General features: G+C 42.1%; 2 protein-coding genes across 3 annotated transcripts in view; one reads left to right on the top strand and one right to left on the bottom strand.

Annotated features, from left to right (window-relative positions):
- The window catches only part of uvrag (UV radiation resistance associated gene), a 105,356-nt gene extending 87,722 nt beyond the window's left edge, over positions 1-17,634 (bottom strand). Inside the window, exons 1-6 of one of the 2 annotated variants that reach the window (XM_083783627.1) lie at positions 17,183-17,634; positions 12,030-12,147; positions 10,945-10,979; positions 9,459-9,620; positions 8,198-8,272; positions 7,992-8,077 (exon numbers count right to left, since the gene is read on the bottom strand). In XM_083783627.1, coding sequence (XP_083639753.1) covers positions 7,992-8,077; positions 8,198-8,272; positions 9,459-9,620; positions 10,945-10,979; positions 12,030-12,147; positions 17,183-17,293 — 587 coding nt within the window. In that variant the 5' untranslated portion in view covers positions 17,294-17,634. Of the gene's footprint in view, positions 1-7,991; positions 8,078-8,197; positions 8,273-9,458; positions 9,621-10,944; positions 10,980-12,029; positions 12,148-12,842; positions 12,974-17,182 lie in introns of those variants that run through there. The other variant, XM_083783628.1, reaches the window with a different exon arrangement.
- The window catches only part of thap12a (THAP domain containing 12a), a 403,705-nt gene that overhangs the window by 263,458 nt on the left and 121,953 nt on the right, over positions 1-18,294 (top strand). The gene's annotated exons all lie outside the window — the stretch shown is intronic.

An 18,294-nucleotide genomic window follows, 5' to 3' on the forward strand; every position in this document is an offset into this window, starting at 1 on the left:
GACCTGCTGATATAACAAGAGACAGCAGTGCTAGGTAAGATGGAATAATGTTGGAGGTAGAAGAGAGACAGTGTGGGAGAAAGAGTGAGAGAAAGTGACTGATACTAAACTGTCTCTCTGTACCCCTACGTAAGGAAACAGCTTGGGACAGCTTGGGACAAAAGCAGGAGCATATGGCTCATGTAATCTGCCTCAGTTAAACAGTTTCTGAAGCACTGTCTCTAATTTGAATGTAATGGAAAGGAAATAAGCATATCAATCAACGCTATGTCCTGTTGGTGTAATGCATTGCAGACGTCAACCTGTGGGGTGGGGGAAACCCCCTTTTTTAACAAAGAATAAAGTACAAACTTGATAGTTTGGTGTTCAATGAGGTGGTGGCGGCAAGAGTTTTATGCTACATGACATGAGCGCTTACACACACAAAATCAATCATAGACTAGAGAGACCAACAGAAAGGCACAAAACTGTGATATAGGACGAGAATTATGTACATATTTATTAACTAAAAACAAATTGAATGTTGAATGTTACCCTATGAAGCTGTAATAGTTTAACTAAAAGTGTCTATGTTTGTGTATGTTAAAAAAATATATATTTGTCTGTCTGTTTCTTCCTTGCTGGCCTAGGCGCAAAAACTTTGAGTGACCGCCCTGTTAAAATAGTCATAAATTACATTTATATATGTAGAAACAATAACATTTGCTCATTTGACCCCGGCACAAAGGTACGCACTACGTAGGGGTGAAAAACTAAGTATTCCTGAAACTTTCAAAACAGAACTTCTGCTAAAACAAGACTTGTAGAAACGTTTCTAAAAGGGATTTTGAAAGATTTGTGAGAATATGAGATAGAGAAATTGACTCTCAGGAAAATGCAAATGGCCTTGACTTTCCGGCAGAAGTTGAGTGACCGTCCAGTTTATGATAAATGATCCATTATGACTGCAGGGAGCGCTGTTGAGGCTCTTTCTTTGAGCTTTCTCACCATTAAATACCAATACAATGCGATTTGCTTAGAAATCTTACATCTCTTTGAAATCTCATAAACGTATATTTCTTAGAGATCTAAGAAATGTATAGTTTTATATACAGATAAGCAATACAAAATAAGAATGCATGGCAGGAAGTACTTTCGGTTTTTAATGTGGTGAAAATGTGGCACACATTTAAAGAAATGCCCTAGACCAAAATAAACATTGTTTTGTAAAAGGGACGTCAAAGAAAGACCAAAAACTAAGAAAGTGAAATTACATATATATGTCCTTTCAAATTAAGTGTTTATTACATGAGACATGTTCAAAATTTAAGTGCAATATGTACATTTCCATCCATATACAGCACCAATCATAAACAGGATTAAGCTGAAAGTAAATCTTGGTACAGTTGTGGCTGAAAAAACTTGAGTTCTACTACAGCCTCCTGAGGAAAAAAAGTCACACCTGTGTGAACCGAGTGGTGCAACTCCCCTCTCTCCCCCCCTCCTCTCTCTCTCTCTCTCTATTAGCTTTATTATGGATATCAATCTGCGTCGCTGAGAACAATTTTTTCATTATTATTTTGGGTCGGCCTTTCCTTCTTTAACATACCTCCTAGACCGGATCGCGCATGCGAGCTGCCGTCCACGGGGGTCGGCCTTTCCTTCTTTAGCGTACCTAGACCGGATTGCGCATGAGAGCTGCCGTCCACCTCCCATTATACAGGCAGACTAAAAGCTTCAATAACTCCTAATCTACGGATCTCTCCATGGTTTAGTCAATTAGCGCGATGTTCGGAGGTCTTTGCTGATTATCCGGTGGTCTAGATGGAAACATTGGTGCTTTCTAGAGCAAGGATGGCTATATTTTAGCTCGCTAGCATTGACGCTATTTATTTACCACAAGATGTGAGGCACGCACGCGCATTGTACACACACGCGCGGATATTGCTGGCCATTGCTGGTTTCACGCATGCGCACACCACTCGTGCTCAAGACGGATACATGATACATGATACATACAGACATTCCTGGATGTAGGAGTGGTTGCACCACTCAAAAATGTTTTGTGAGAATTAACTACAGTTGACGGGCTTTGATGGAAATTGCAAGTTGAAATCTCCAAAAACAGCCTCAGGTTCCCCTCTCAGAATGCTCTTTATTGGATTGCTTCGATACCACAATCCTCCTCTCCAAAGGTGTGAAATTAAAACAAGAACATCTACACTTCTTATTTAGAGTTTAGTAGCTGCTTTCCATAGTCGGGCTTAAAACAAGGCTCCAGACCTCCCAAAACAAACTGGTCAGGCTCCTACTTGGCCTCACCCCCCGAACCCACCTCACCCCTGCCCACTTTGACAGGCTGGGATGGCTTAGGGTCAACGACAGAGTACAGCATCTTGCAATGGGTCTGGTCCACAAGATTCGTTACACCACCAAGATACCCATGTACCTGTCTAAATACTTCCTTAATGTAAACGAAGTCCACACCCACAACACCAGAGGGAGTGCAACAAACCATGTACAACCCAGATTCGGCACAAACAAGGGACTAAATTATTTTCGCTCCTATGCCACCAAAATGTGGAACGCCCTACCAACAGTCATTAAGACATGTGAATCCCTTGACTCCTTCAAAACCGCTCTCAAAGGGCACCTACGGATGGCTGCAATTCGAAACTGGCCTCTGTAAGATCTGAATCGCCCCCACCCCACCCCCCCCCCCTTTCCCCTCACTGTATATGTATCTTTTCCCTTTTTGCTTCCCATATGATGAATTCCTGTTCTGTTCTTTAGCTACATAGAAATGTCTATTTGTATGTCTCTAAATGTTTTGATGAATTGAACAATGTGGACCCTGTTGTAAACAAGTGTAATGCTTAATTGGGTCGTCCACTCACAGTTAAGAGTCTTTGTATTGAGTTTGTGCTTGAAATGTACTGTAAATTCTGCAAACTGTTAATACATATTTCAATCAATCAATCAATGGTGTTTGAGGCCCCGAGATCAGCTCCCGACAGCTGCTGTTTAAACGGACCCACTTTAATGCACCACCACCACAATATCCAATGGCTGAAAACCACAGCCTAGCTGAGCACCAGACCAACATGCCAGGAGGTCCTCGGGTCAGATGAAAACCACAGCCTAGCTGAACACCAGACCAACATGCCAGGAGGTCCTCGGGTCAGATGAAAACCACAGCCTAGCTGAACACCAGACCAACATGCCAGGAGGTCCTCGGGTCAGATGAAAACCACAGCCTAGCTGAACACCAGACCAACATGCCAGGAGGTCCTCGGGTCAGATGAAAACCACAGCCTAGCTGAACACCAGACCAACATGCCAGGAGGTCCTCGGGTCAGATGGAAACCACAGCCTAGCTGAACACCAGACCAACATGCCAGGAGGTCCTCGGGTCAGATGAAAACCACAGCCTAGCTGAACACCAGACCAACATGTGAGGAGGTCCTCGGGTCAGATGGAAACCACAGCCTAGCTGAACACCAGACCAACATGTGAGGAGGTCCTCGGGTCAGATGGAAACCACAGCCTAGCTGAACACCATACCAACATGCCAGGAGGTCCTCTGGTCAGATGCTGCACACAAGCCTGCTGCTGGATATACAGTAAATGTTAACATGTTCATTTTTGAATCCTTGTGCAGGAAAAGGCTCGACACCAGAATAACTCAGGCATCAATAAATATGTATTTTGGGCTTAGATGACTGTCACAATGCTATGGAGTACTAATATTAATTTGTGTGAGAGCGAGCCTATTATTATAATATGCTTCAGTCAAACCAAATATCCCCTGCTTTGTTGACATTCTATTATTCAACCTCTCAAGTACACACACTTAAAGAGCACTTGAACCCGAAATTTAAAAATGCATTAGGCATAACATAAAGGCCAAAATGGACCTGGGCCCAGTTCAACTGGATGCAGTCCAATAGTCTGTGACTAGACGTGCAACAAAGCTCCTGTTTTTTGGCCCCCTCGCCCCCCCTGTCGTTATCCATGTCTGCAGATAGCAACCCAAGCCTACAACTAATCCCATGAGATCTTCCTTCCCTCCCCTTCTCCACATACCAAATCAAGTCTCGGTCAGGTGAGTGGACGGTACGAGTACGAAGAACATCTGCGTCTGGATCAGCACAGTAAGGGCATGTTCACACTTCTAATCTAGACCACCTTTTTACATTTAAATGCAACCTATGACAAATGACCAAACGGCATAGTGCAAAAGGCAGCTGCCTTTAAAAGGCGCTGGTCAGCAAGCTTTTTTGATCCGAGTGCTTTCAAAAGTTGAGAATAGTTTAACTTTTTGGAGAAATGTCACGTGGGCCATTTTTTTATCAGCTGACAAAATGTGACATGGGCTTTTTTTTTAATTGGCTGTCAAATCACAATACATTGCGTCTCAAGATTCCTGGCTCAACCCTCCACAACATTGCTTAACCTGAAGTAAACTTTAAAATGAGCTTCGTCCAGACAGAGCTCCTTTACAATGAGCTTTGTTCAGACGGAGCTCCTGGACAAGGTTTTGATATACCCCGTGCCACTGTCATGGGTGGAGGATGTCACGACTTAAAGTTTCAGCAGAAAAAGCGAGCGCTCTAGGCAGCACTTTTTCTTCACAACAGGCAGACAGCGTTCCTGACACCCTTACTCGACATAAAACTTGCCAAAGGAGTGCATTATTATTACAGGATAAGGTCTGCCTGGCTCCAAGACCCCCACCCTGTTGCAACACCCTAGAGGCATAGCTGGGGTGATGCGAGCAAGAGGGGGAACACGTAGGATGTGGTTCAAACCTCTCTCCCAGACTGGGGGAAAAAAGCCTCTGAGACTAGATGGATTTAGCTGATTAATGATCTGTACACTCTTCTATCTAAGCCTTTGTTGTGTTCCCCCCGTCCTACAGTACATTGTCATGCTATTCACACATCCAGCTCAGGGTCTTGTGTCAACCAGAGCCAAGTAGAGAAGCAGACAGTCAAATTGCAGCCAAATTGACATCATTAATCAAGATCTCCGAGTGTGTTGTTCTCACAGAATGCATTCCCATCCTTTCCTGTCATAGCACTGAGGAAGTGCTTTGTAGTGTGCTTTACTGTAGTGCAGAGACAGACTTTGATTTTGGAGAGGCCATCTGAGATTCTGGACATTATCCTCTGGGGCCAGTCATTCCCCATGCGATAAAAGGCGTACTGCCAATCCTCTAGCAGGAGCAGAATGAAGGACGAACACGGTTTACACTCTACAACAACAGAACGGCCAAAGCATGGGCAAAGTGCATGCGGCTAGTACGTATGAATTTATCAGTACATGCAACCCAGGCAGGTGAGATGAGGAGCCCTCGTACAAGGTTTCTTCGACTATGCATGCACCTCTTGGTACCACAGCACCTCAAAGGCCCTTAAAACAAGGCTCCAGGCCCAGGCCGTAGCGTAACGGTCTGGGCACCGGACTGGTGATCCAGTCGCGGTGTGCCGCGGGTTCGACTCCCGGACCCGACACGGCCTTTACCGCATGTCATCCCCCCATCTCTCTCCCGTTTCCTGTCAGCCTACTTTCTATCCCTTAAAAAATCAATAAAGGCGTAAGCCGCAAAAAAATATCTTAAAAAAAAAAAAAAAAACAAGGCTCCAGACTTCCCAAAACAAACTTGTCAGGCTCCTACTTGGCCTCACCCCCCGAAGCCCACTTTGACAGGCTGGAATGGCTTAGGGTCTAAGACAGAGTACAGCATCTTGCAATGGGTCTGGTCCACAAGACCACCAAGATACCCATGTACCTGTCCAAATATTTCCTTAATGTTAACGAAGTCCACACCCACAACACCAGAGGGAGTGCAACAAACCATGTGCAACCCAGATTTGGCACAAACAAGGGAATAAATTATTTTCGCTCCTATGCCACCAAAATGTGGAGCGCCCTACCAACAGTCATTAAGACATGCAAATCCCTTGACTCCTTCAAATCCGCTCTAAAAGGGCACCTACGGACGGCTGCAATTCGAAACTGGCCCCCGTAAAATCTGAATATCTAAATATTTCAATCAATCAATCAAAGATAATGACAAAGGAGAGAGTCTCCCTCCCAGGCTCCCACTGCAAGTACAGTAGCTTGACGAGCACTCCACTGGAGTGTTTCAGGAAGTGAAAATACTTGGAGAGCACCACAGCTCTGCAGGCCACAGGCCAGGGTGAATACAATATACACTACAGTATATACTGTCATACTGTCGCCTGTCGGATGGTGGGATAATGCCTTTTGGAAAGGACAGTATCTGATTAATCATTCCAGAGTATAGGATCATAAAACCATCAAGACACACTGGGCCAAGAAACAACTCAGAAGAGACAGACGCATAGAAAAATAGAGTGCGAGAAAGAGAGGAACACAAAAAAGAGACAGAGAGACTCAAGAACTGCAGGCAAAAGAGCTTGAGGGAAGTCAGAATCAATGGAGCTGCCTAAAATTCCACAGAGTCCCCTTGGGGTATGCATACAACAAGAGGACGGGGGAGGAGGTGGTTGGAATGGAAGAAACAAGGGCAGAGGTCATAAAAACTATACGATTCAACCTGGATTAGCTCCAGGGAGGCAACACTGTCCTCTTCCATGAACTCATTGATGAGGGAGGGTCATCTTCCCTTTCTTGACACTGTGGCCCACGTCTCAACTCTGTCCAAGAACCGTAATGCATCATGCATAGTGGTATTTCTTTACCCCCCCTCCCAATTTCACTCTTATGGAAAAATAGAGTTTGTGGGTCTTGCATAATGCTTCTAATGACAGGATCCTTATCGTATGATAGGAGTTTGACCAAATTTTCCAGTTCTAGGTTTATTTAGAGGTAATTGGGTGTAATTAACTTGTAATTGACGAGTCTATGTTTAACGCTGTGTTTCCCTCTGGGAAAGCCCTGGAAATACACTACTAGCTAGTGCTTACAATGTGCCACATTCAAATATAGAACAGTAGACCTACAGCATGTTTGTCAACATGCAGGCAGCAACTACAGTAAATAACACCTAGGGTTTGTCAGGTCTGGATGCTATATTCATCTCTCAGGCAACAGTACATTCCATCATAGTGTGTCTCCTCCTTGTGGTGTAAATGTGCATCGGTATGAAAGGTTTTTCCCATATAAATATGGTCCAGCCATTTCACTGTAATGGAATTTATCATCTGAGCTCTGAGGCTGAACAATTATAATTATTAGACCAACTTGATTAAAGCTTTCCATGTGTATATCCTTTCATGTCCAAGAAATAAAATACAGAAGGTATTCTTGGCAGTACTCGAACCTCAATGATAAGTGTCCCGTGACTGCAATACTAGTCACAGTTCCAGTCATTGGTTTTACAATGGCACCATCTGGTGGACAAGATCAGCAAAACTCAAACAAAACACTTCCACTAAAAACATAAGCAGATACAAAAGCATATTGTCACATCACAAAAAAGAGCCACCATCAGGCACCTATTTTAAATCAATTATTATTTGTTCAATAATCCTAAAATCACGGAGAATTACATCCCATATACAAGTGTAGATAACAGGTTTTCTACACATTTTAACCAATGGATTTCCATGAGTTTTCCATGACTTCTCAAGGACTTTCCAACAATGTTGTACACAATACATTGAAAGGTTATGGATATGCATTACTGAAACTTACTTGAATGTGAATGTATATCTCCAATTACAAGAATGATTGACAGACAGAATAGTTCATATTATATTACTTTGTTAGTATTATTATTCATATATACTTTTTTTTTTTTAAATGGACCGAAAATCTATATACATACATAAAACTGAGTTCCATGACTGCTTTATAATTTTTCGAAAAACAAATCCAGGCTTGGAAAAGACAGTTTTGTACTTTTCCACTGCCATAAGTAAGAGAAAGAACACACATGATCCACCAGTAGGAACCAGAGAAAAGTAGAAAGGCAGAATATTGGGAATATGGTTCGCAGCTAAGCAAGATAGCAGTCTTACCTCAGTAAAGAGAATACACTGTAGGAGTTCCTCACTGAACTCTGGTCAACCTGAAGCAAGCTGTTCTTCTTTCCCTCAGACTGATCCTGCAAAAAGCACAGGTCAGTGGAAAACCAAAAAACAGCTTCGACATAAAGGTAACTTAGTTAGCACTTGGTCCTCCATTGTACAGAATAGCTTCTGGGAAAACGACAGAAAGACTGTACCTTATTATCAAAGTCAGCTGCATAGTAGCCATCGTTCAGCCCAAAGATGATCTCATTTGGACTCCTGGAGCGGATCTGAGGAGAGACAAAGAATTGGTAGTTGACTGAGTCTTACGGAAGACAGGGAGAACAAAGAGGAGAAGACATCTGTGTGTCCGTCTGTGGCTGGGATGTTTGGATAGCTTTGAAGAGAACGACGGCACATGTTACATTTTAAACAATATGATGTGCATGCTGTTAAGAAGTCGCCTTCGATTGATGTTTAAGCTTTGAGTGGGATCCTACCAAGACGCTGGAAAACTAAATGTTTTTACTGTAAGAGCCAATATTTCTGAAATTACCGTCAAATCCATTTGATTTTAAACAGCAGTGAGTATTACATAAACTTTTTATATATTAAGTTTTTATATATTAATTTCACACAAATATAATGACATGACACAAATCCAAATTGCGTTAATTTACTCAGTCAAGTTGCTGTTGAGGAGGGAGAGGCAAACTAAAGCATCGAAATTACATTGAAATTAATCAAACAAATATTTATAATCAATTATTTAAAAAAAACATAAAAACCACACGTGTGCGTGCACGAGCGTGCACGTGAGTATTTTGGCCGTTTTTAGGTAAACGTCACTACCATTAGCATAAAAATGCTACTATCTTTTTTACCGCTGGATTATGGGGAATAAAACAAATCTTGGGATGCCGGGCATGGCATCCATTGCAAAGGTGAATTAATCTCGGTTTCTCATGGCTGGTGCGGAAACAGTTAAACCTTATCCCTAAACTTATTTGCCATTTTTTACTATTTTAAAATTATTTTCAAAATAGTAAAAAATGGTGGTGCAAGATGGAGCCCATAGCGTCTAATTTACGGCATGATGATGTACGATGATAAGACCTTCAATCACTTCACACTATTTTTCAATGTCTACAAAGCACTTTGTAGAGCCGTTTTCACAAGAGAACAGTTTATAAAGACTGTGTGCAGGTCGTGTGTGAGAGAAATTGATCAAATCTAATTATCTTTGATAAAACACCTCAATATTGCTATTGTGACGATAATATCGCATTGTGATTGTGATGACAATATATATATATATATATATATATATATATACTGTATATATATTATTATTATTATTTATTTTTTATAAAGCAAACCAATTCAGATCTGAAAGCTCACGTGTCGCGGTGCATCGTGAGATTGTAGATCACAATATTATTATTTCTCAGCCCAAGTGTGTGTATATGTTCTGACCTGCTGTCCTGTGTATCTGAGTCCATCCAGGTTGACTTTCCATTCTATTAGGAGCTGGTATTGTTCCTTCTGCCCTCCCCAGATCCTGACCACAAAGCATGACACATACGTGTCCAGAAGGTCTGGCAGCATGCCAAAGTCCAGGCTACGCCACGTTGGATTCTGACAGACAGACACACACACATATTAGATGATTTGCCTGACTGTCAAAAAGCCATGTGTGTAAGTACTATAATGTTGATACGAAATGTATTTCAACCAGGATCCTATGATTCATGTCATCAGCTTGTAGGACTCTTTCCTTTATTTTTTGACTAATGACATAAAGCCAGAGTTAAAGTGGTTAAGACAATTATTAATGTGTCAATCAATCAGTGCATGGAGGGCAGTGGTATCTAGTAACACATTGAACACAAACATCTCTACACTACACTGTCTTCTACACTGTCCCTTATCCAATCTCTGGAATCCATTTGTCTGACTGGCATTCAACTTTCCAAGAGAGCCTTTCCCCCCTATTCTATAATGTACCATTTCCTTCCAGCAAAAATCTCATAATCTCTGGTTCAATGTCAGCCAAGGGATAAATGTCGAATGCTGGGGTTCAGGCCGACGGCAGGGCAGGGGCTAGCGGTGAGAAGAGGGAAACAGAACTAGTGAGGAAGTAGAGGAAGAGATTTAAAATAACAACAGGACGCCCAACGGATACGTCTCCTACGATGGACCAGAGATTCCCGGAAGGAAATGGAACATTGCAGCGCAGTAGTCAACTTGAAGAATGCTAACGTTAACAGGACAGAGAGACTAAGAGACACAGGAGTTGTGTATCTAATATGCAGAGCATTATATAGCCTATAGGCTTGCGTGTGTGCAAGCCTGCAAGGGGTAAGCTAAGAAAAGTGCTTAGGTCAGCTCATGACTAGACATTTGCTACACTTTAACTAGTGTTGTAACAGGACAGGCCCCATGCAGAGAGCAGACAGCAGCTGGTACATGTGTGAGGTGCACTACTAACTCTTAGATAGCCAAAGGAACGACAATGACGTGTTATTATTTCAGCAGCTGGTCATATACATACTGTAGAACGTACATAATGTCTAGTCACACACACACACACACACACACACACACACACACACACACACACACACACACACACACACACACACACACACACACACACACACACACACACACACACACACACACACACACACACACACACACACACACACACACACACACACACACGCTGGGTACTGCAGCATGGGACAAACACAGGAAGTTTCTTGCACAAGGCATTGAAAAACAGTTTCCCTTGCCCTTTCACGATTGTCAAATCCTTGGCCAGCTCGTTCTCTGAAATTCAACGCATGATAACACAGTCCAACAGTTGGCTGCAGCCATTGACTATGTCTGGAAGCTTTCCCCAGGACGCAGAGTCAGACCTGAGGAGTTTAAATTGTCTGCAGATGATGACACTCACCAATGAGTCTCGTATGACTTCACTCTTGTAAAAGTCTGGAAAGAGAAAAAGAAAGGCTGCGTAAACGTATGGCCAGACAAACAGCAGAAATCTGTGTGAACCACAACTGCAAAGGCTTAAATGGATTATGATACCACTGCAATAACCTGACTTCGTTAGTTCTCCCTTGGCTATTGTAAATGACTAAATCCTAAAATAGAGGTGTTACTGGCGTCCACTCTACATACAGTCAAGTTACCGTCCACTTCGTTGGTCGCAACCTTTCTTGCTAATGCGTGACCCCAATGGCACCTTCCCGTGACCCCACTTTGGGTCGCAACTAGAGATGTCCCGATACTGTATCGGCTTCTGCACTTATTTGTCATATGGGTATTGGCGAATATGCCACCAATCCGACACAGGGGTAAGGGAAGTGGTTGACACTATGGCAGGTAAATAAAATGTTGGGGCATGTGGAGTTTGCTTTTGAGTTGCCCAAACTGCAAGTGCACATTTGAGTGAGGAGTCTGCTATAAACACAACACGAGATATATAGCTAGATAGCTATAAACCCAACACGAGATCACAACACTGGTATCGGGATTCGGTATCAGCCAATACAGAAATTGTGGTATCTGGATCGGAAACGGAATGAAAAAGTGTATTGGGACATCCCTAGTCGCAACCCATAGTTTGAGAACCGCTCCTCTAGGTAGATAATATATGATCTTCTAGTGACTTCTATACAGGAGGGTGTTACTGACTTCTATATACAGTCCTATATAGAGAAGAGGAGCGTATAGGTAGCGCGGTTTGGAACCTCATCCTACACTCTTAGCGCCGATAAGAGCTAAGAGCGTAGTGTGTGTATGGAAAATGGATGACTCAACCCCCTTTCTACCAATGCAGGGATACCTCTATACGGAACCTCTTCTCGGAGCTAAGTGTCAGTGTAGGGTGAGGTTCCAAACTGGGCTAGTGTAGAGGGTGATATTTCCCTTTACATATGGTGGTCAGAGCATACAGTCCTCTATAGAGGTATTATATCTAGTAGATATATGGTACAGTCCTCTTTAGTCTATGGAGAGGTGGAAGGTATTACAGACCTCTAGATATTCGGTCCTCTATACACAGATGGAGGGTGAAGTATGTGTCCAGCAGTGGAGAACCATTCTTGTTGACAATGTTTCTGGCCGCGATGCTTCGAAGATGGCGTAATCGTCTCTGTTCAAGGGAAGGGGTAGAGAGACAGAGAAATACGGGAGAATTAGGATAATGTGAATGTTAATAATGTGATGCGCTCAGTAATTGCTATAGGATTTTCCATTTTACTATATACTCTTATCCAGAGTGACTTACAATGAACAAGGTAAAGAATACCAGGCATACATGCTCATGCAGAGAGACAGTGTAGCGTCTCAAGAAACTAGGATAACAGGAAAAGCATGAACGTAGCGTCCACTTAAATAATATTCTAATCTGAACATTAAAACTATAGTTTACCAGGTAAATAATGAACGTAGCATCCGTCTAAAGAACATGGTACATACATTACATTCATGACATTTGTGGTAGAGGAACAACAAACTTAAGAAACAAAACATGTGAACAAGTGATAGGTCTGCACTGCAGTGCACTGCAGTAGCCAAATCGCTAGCATCAATCGAGAGAGAACATGGCAAGAAGGGAGAGTGAAGTGCTTTTTAAAACATAATCGCCAAGGCCAAGGCAACATAAACAGCTTGCTAATAAAATAAAAAAGGTCACATAATAAAAGCATGACATCTTCACTCAGGCCTTTATTATACACATAAACACCAGATTAACTTGGCAGGCGTGGTCACTGGGCAGCCATGATAAGCACATAGTCACATGTTAACTACATTGACAACATTGATCCACATTTGCAGCAAACTTACAACGGAAAGACGCTCCATTTGAAATCGGAGGTCACGTGTGCTCCCCGTTTCATAAATCCCGTTGTGTCAACCAAGCATACCGCTGACGCTCTGAGAGCAGTCTTTGTGCACGCTTCAAGCTAGAAAATCCATGACTCCTCTACACAAACTCTGTACCAATCACACAAGAACACAACATAAACCAGCAGCACTGTATGGCTTTAACTCCAAAGCTTCAGGCTTCCACAAGTCTCCCAAAGGGAAGGAGAGACTGCTTTCAATTTCTGGAAAATAAAGTGAAGTAAAACGGTGACGCAGATGATGTCTGGGGGTTCCACATAGCATGGGACACAAGCAGGAACACACACTGGCTATTCAGGTCCCTCAGAGCTTCAGGGACAGGACAGCTCTCCTCACCTGACCAGCAGAGCCAGCCTCCCTCTATAACCACAGCCATACTGGGGCTAAATCTAAGTCATGGGATTCCCTATAAGATTATGGGCCCGCCGAAACAAAAACACTGTTTGTTCTGTGGGGGCTTTTTCTCTTTAAAAAAATGTCAGTGGACATATTTGAATGGGTTAATTTTGACCACAGGCAGAGACAAGTTGCAGTGACTATACTACTACTAAGTATGGAGCAATATGTAGGGAAGAATGGAACAAACAACCAAAACAGAACTCACATTAGAACTCCTGTTATTAGTGTTATATCATATTGGGATTTGGGAATGTTCTACAAGCTCAAATCATGGGGTCACTTTATAGTTATACTACCGTCAAAAAGGGATCAAAAGGAAACTTTAGATGTGAATATGTCACAATATGGCAGAGTAAGCCCATTATTACCCACCGGCCATAATATAACAACATTCATGTTCACGAATTGACTAGCTTGTTTATAGGGAATTGCCTTGTGAACAGACATTACTAGATCAAAGTTTGATTTTTGTATGGTTTGTCTCTGATATAGCAGCTTCAGTAGGTATGAATTACCATCATAAAAGAGATTTCACATAAGGTCACATAATCCATGTCCTCCGAGTCTAAATGTATATGTCCTTTTTGTTTCTACATGTATAGTGGACCCCACTATACATGTAGAAACAAAAGAGACAGTATTCTAGACTAGTCTCTGATGTCATAAAGTGATGCATCATGGGGCTGCTGGAGACCAACTGAACACACTGCAACAATAAAATATAACAGTGATATACAGATCAAAAAATGCAAGTTCACAGTAAATCTTTCATGAACTACCCAACAACAGCTATAGCATGCGTCACATTGATCACATTACAGGCTCAAATGTCTTTCTAGATTCTTGAATCGGGGGGAGAAAGAGTGGTTTACAATCATAAAGTTTAGGCATACCAATGTTCTGCACAGTATTAAGTAACTTGTAAGTGAAATTTTCATTCTATGCACTCATTTTGGTAGCACAATATTTTAACAATAGCTTATGAATGGAAAGGTGTAAAATGTATTGATAAGTATAATAGTAAATCTAAGTGTTAAATGGGACTACGATTATGCCAAAGCCATCTCTATTTGATACACATGCACAAAAAGAGCTCAAATGTGTTTCTCATAGACTAATTCTGTTAATTACCTTGAATTCCAAATTCTTAATGATAGCAATACCAGAATGTTATAAAACAATTATTAATAATAATGGCCTGGGCTGGCAATCCAGTCTGGCAGTCCCCCATCTCTCTCCCCATTTCCTGTCAGCCTACTGTCTGTCCCTCCATAAAATATATAAAATAAAGGCGAAAGCCACAAAAAAATAAATAATAATAATAATAATATATTTTCCGAAAATCTGAATCGTTCAGATTTTTTCACTTTTATTGACTCCTTATCAGGGTAATAGCTCGGCAAAGCTCACACGACTCCAGTTGCTTTTAAACATAGCATATTTACCGGGTGCGTGGTTGGGTAGGTAACTTTACAGGAACATCTCTAAAAGAGAAAACCAGCACTCACGGGGCATACCATGCCAACTTATTAAAATAATTAAAAGTGCCTTAAAACAAGAGTTCTGTGACTCCCGTGGGTGCTAGTTTTCTCTTTTAGAGATGTTCCTGTACATGTATTGACTCCTAAAAATATGTACCGAGTCCAATATCAAAATCGAAATCTTCATATTTCATTCTGTTCACAAAGTAATAGAACTATGGTTTTCTAACCATACAATTCCCATATTACACCACCACCACTTTGACCATGTTTCTCACAAATGGCAAAAGGGAAGGGATCCAATTATTATCTTAATAATAATCATCATGGCCCAGGCCGTAGCGTAACGGTCTGGGCACCGGACTGGTGATCCAGTCGCGGTGTGCCGCGGGTTCGACTCCCGAACCCGACACGGCCTTTACCGCATGTCATCCCCCCATCTCTCTCCCGTTTCCTGTCAGCCTACTATCTGTCCCTTAAAAAATCAATAAAAGGCGTAAGCCGCAAAAAAAATATCTTAAAAAAAAAATAATAATAATCATCATCACCAATGCAGCAGTCCATTTACCATAAAAAATAAGCCGGTTCTGAAAAGAGACAGGAAACGGGGGGAGAGAGAGTTGGGAAGAGACATGCAGCAAAGGTCTGTCGGCTCGGGAATCGGGCATCAGAACCGGGACACACTGTTATGCATCAGACCCTATGTGATATGCACCTTAACCACTCAGGTATTGATGCCCAAGGGAAGGGAGTATTATTAATTATATTAATTTATAAATTATATTAATTTAAAAAATCTATACTGTCAATATTTTTTCTTGATCTCTTTGTGTTCATTCTTTCTACTTCAACTTACCATGGTATAGTACCGGTAAGTGTTTTCATAGCACACAATTATACCAATTTAGCTATATGATTTAATGTTTCCCATTGTTTGTATGAATTACAATGAAAATAAACACTAACATCGCAATGCATAAGGCCTATAAATAGCACTGGTGTAACATTGAATAGCATACATTGGATAGCTGTCCTCTCAATTATCTGGATGTAGTGTATCATTACTGAATTGCAGATACAGAATAAGATACAGGCACCTTACATAGATTACTATCATCATATGGCATGTCATCAACAATATAACAGGATGTCAACGACTGATGATGACTCATCCCCAGAGAATTAAAAAGGCTGAGTAAACAGCAGTGCAAACACCAGCCTCATACTACTTGTCAGAGAACTAAGTTTAGCCTACAGGTTTTGGGATTTGACTGTCAGGAGCCATCAGGAGGTTGATTTTAAATAACTAAATGGATTTGTCATGCAAATAGATTAATTATAAAGAGGTTTGGTGCAAACTGTTTGGTGATTTGACATTCAACAAACTAGGATGATGAATATCATTATAAAATGTTCACAATATGCAGTAGGCACCGTTAAAAAGTGTATATGGAACAGAATAAACAGTTTCTTTACAGGAATGCCAGAGGTGCCATGACTGATATATCAGTATTAGCCTTGGACCAAGACTATCTTATCGAGTGTCAGTCTGACCATTACTTTTGTATCTATGATGCAAAAGTCAAAATCGATAAAATACATATATGATAGTCTTGATCCAAGGCTATCACAATATCTGAAATGAGTATAAATAAATATTCTTATACCAGGCAGAAAATACTACATTAAATCTAACGCTTCGTTTTAGTGACCCAAAGTCACTCTTGTTTGTTTTATAGGTTTGGCTCAAATTACCTAAAGTCAAAGTTATTTATGGGTCTGTCACCGTCTGAAATTTAAAAGGAATGAATGCAGTGGATTCTGCATTTCCAATGAACGGCCACCCTTGAACCACTTAGTAAATCTTAGACATTTCTTGTGCATGAGAGATGAGAATGTGTATAGTATACACATTCTCATCTCTCATGCACTGTATACTGTAGTTTGTGAGCCAAGCCTCAGAGGCGACACCATTATATTGCTCCAGCTGACCCTGTCACCTGAGCTTGAGTCTGATGATGATGTGGATGTCATACAGTGAATGTAAACCTGAACCATGAAGTTGCAATACAAACCCCATGCATAAGTTGCTCCATAATAATCATATTGAACATTAGAACAACACACTTCTGCCTGTGAAGACATGGTTTAAATAACAGACAACATCAGCCCGTTTGTTTTTTTGTTTGTTTTGAAGAGCCAGACCAACACCACTGGTCTCCAGTGAGCTAACCTGTTAGCCACATTAGCTAACTAGCTCAAGTTTAGCTTCGCGGGCCTCCTGCTTATCTCACACACAATCTGTACAGTTAATGAGTAACGTTGTGAGAGAACCTGTTCCCGTGGTCATGTGCGCAGCGTAATCATCATGTGTGCTGTCGCGGTGCGGGTGCGTAGTACCTGCTGGGATGTCAACTCTACGTGCAGCGGTCGCGAGGACGAGGAGGCTCCGGGGTTGGCGTTGACAGAGGCGGCGGGGATAGCGACATCCCGGCCGGTGGTGGAGCTCATCCTCCCCCTGTCTACAGGCACCTTAGCAGCAGCGCGTCCGCTTCATTCAAAACAACAAACACCCCATTCCCCTCCTGGGGCATTACATAAAGACACTCGAGCAGAGGGTTTGTGACGCTTGTTCACAGAAGGAAATGTGTGCACAGGAATGTCTGGAGGCACAGAAGCAGCAAGCACAGTGTGTGGAGCTGTCAGTTGGCTAAAGGGGCATAAACAAAGTAGCTATTTTGCTACTCCTTGCTTCGGAAATCCATGTCCGGTTGAAGCCAAGAATACGGGTGGCTGATAGGCTCAAACTCGCGTCGCTCACACAAAGGCGTCGCCTCCCGTGGATGTCCGTCTTGTGATTCAACCGTTTGGCTGTCGATCTTCAATGACGGGGCGGAGTTTCATAAAAATCTGTCAGATCTGGTAAATATCAAGGAAGATTCCTTGGTGCATATGGCAGCCCAGCGTGACCTGCGAGTGAGTACTAGTGACAGTACTCTAAGGGCAGTACGATGACGGTCCCGTTCAACCCGTTGTCTTTACTTAAGTGTCCAGACTGGCAGACTCCAGCATGAATTACACTTTTATTCAACCCACGATTTGACCGATAGAGAGCCTACGACTTGGCTGCTTTAATATTTACTATGAAAGCCGAGAGCCGATCTTAGAAGCCGACCAGTGTTCGGATATGCGCATGCGCACTCGCCCAAAAGGGTGGTTGAACTGCGTTCGGAATTTTCGGAATTGCTTCGGATATGAGTTACGACCGGTTACGACATTGAGGGGGCAGAAAACTGAGCGCTCGAGCGCTGTTCATGCAGCCTTGATGATGAGAATTGTTGGAAATACCACAGACATTGATTCCGTGTCAAAAGCTCTAGGAAAATTTAAGAAAACCAGACTATTTCTCAACATAACCTGGCCTCGAACCCAGGCTTTCATTTCGTCTGCGCGAAAAAGTATAGCCTAGTATCCTTCCTTATTTTATACATACTGTAATATTGTATTGTACT

Source organism: Protomyctophum parallelum (genome assembly GCF_964188405.1).
Source record: "Protomyctophum parallelum genome assembly, chromosome: 1".
Lineage (NCBI taxonomy): Eukaryota > Metazoa > Chordata > Actinopteri > Myctophiformes > Myctophidae > Protomyctophum > Protomyctophum parallelum.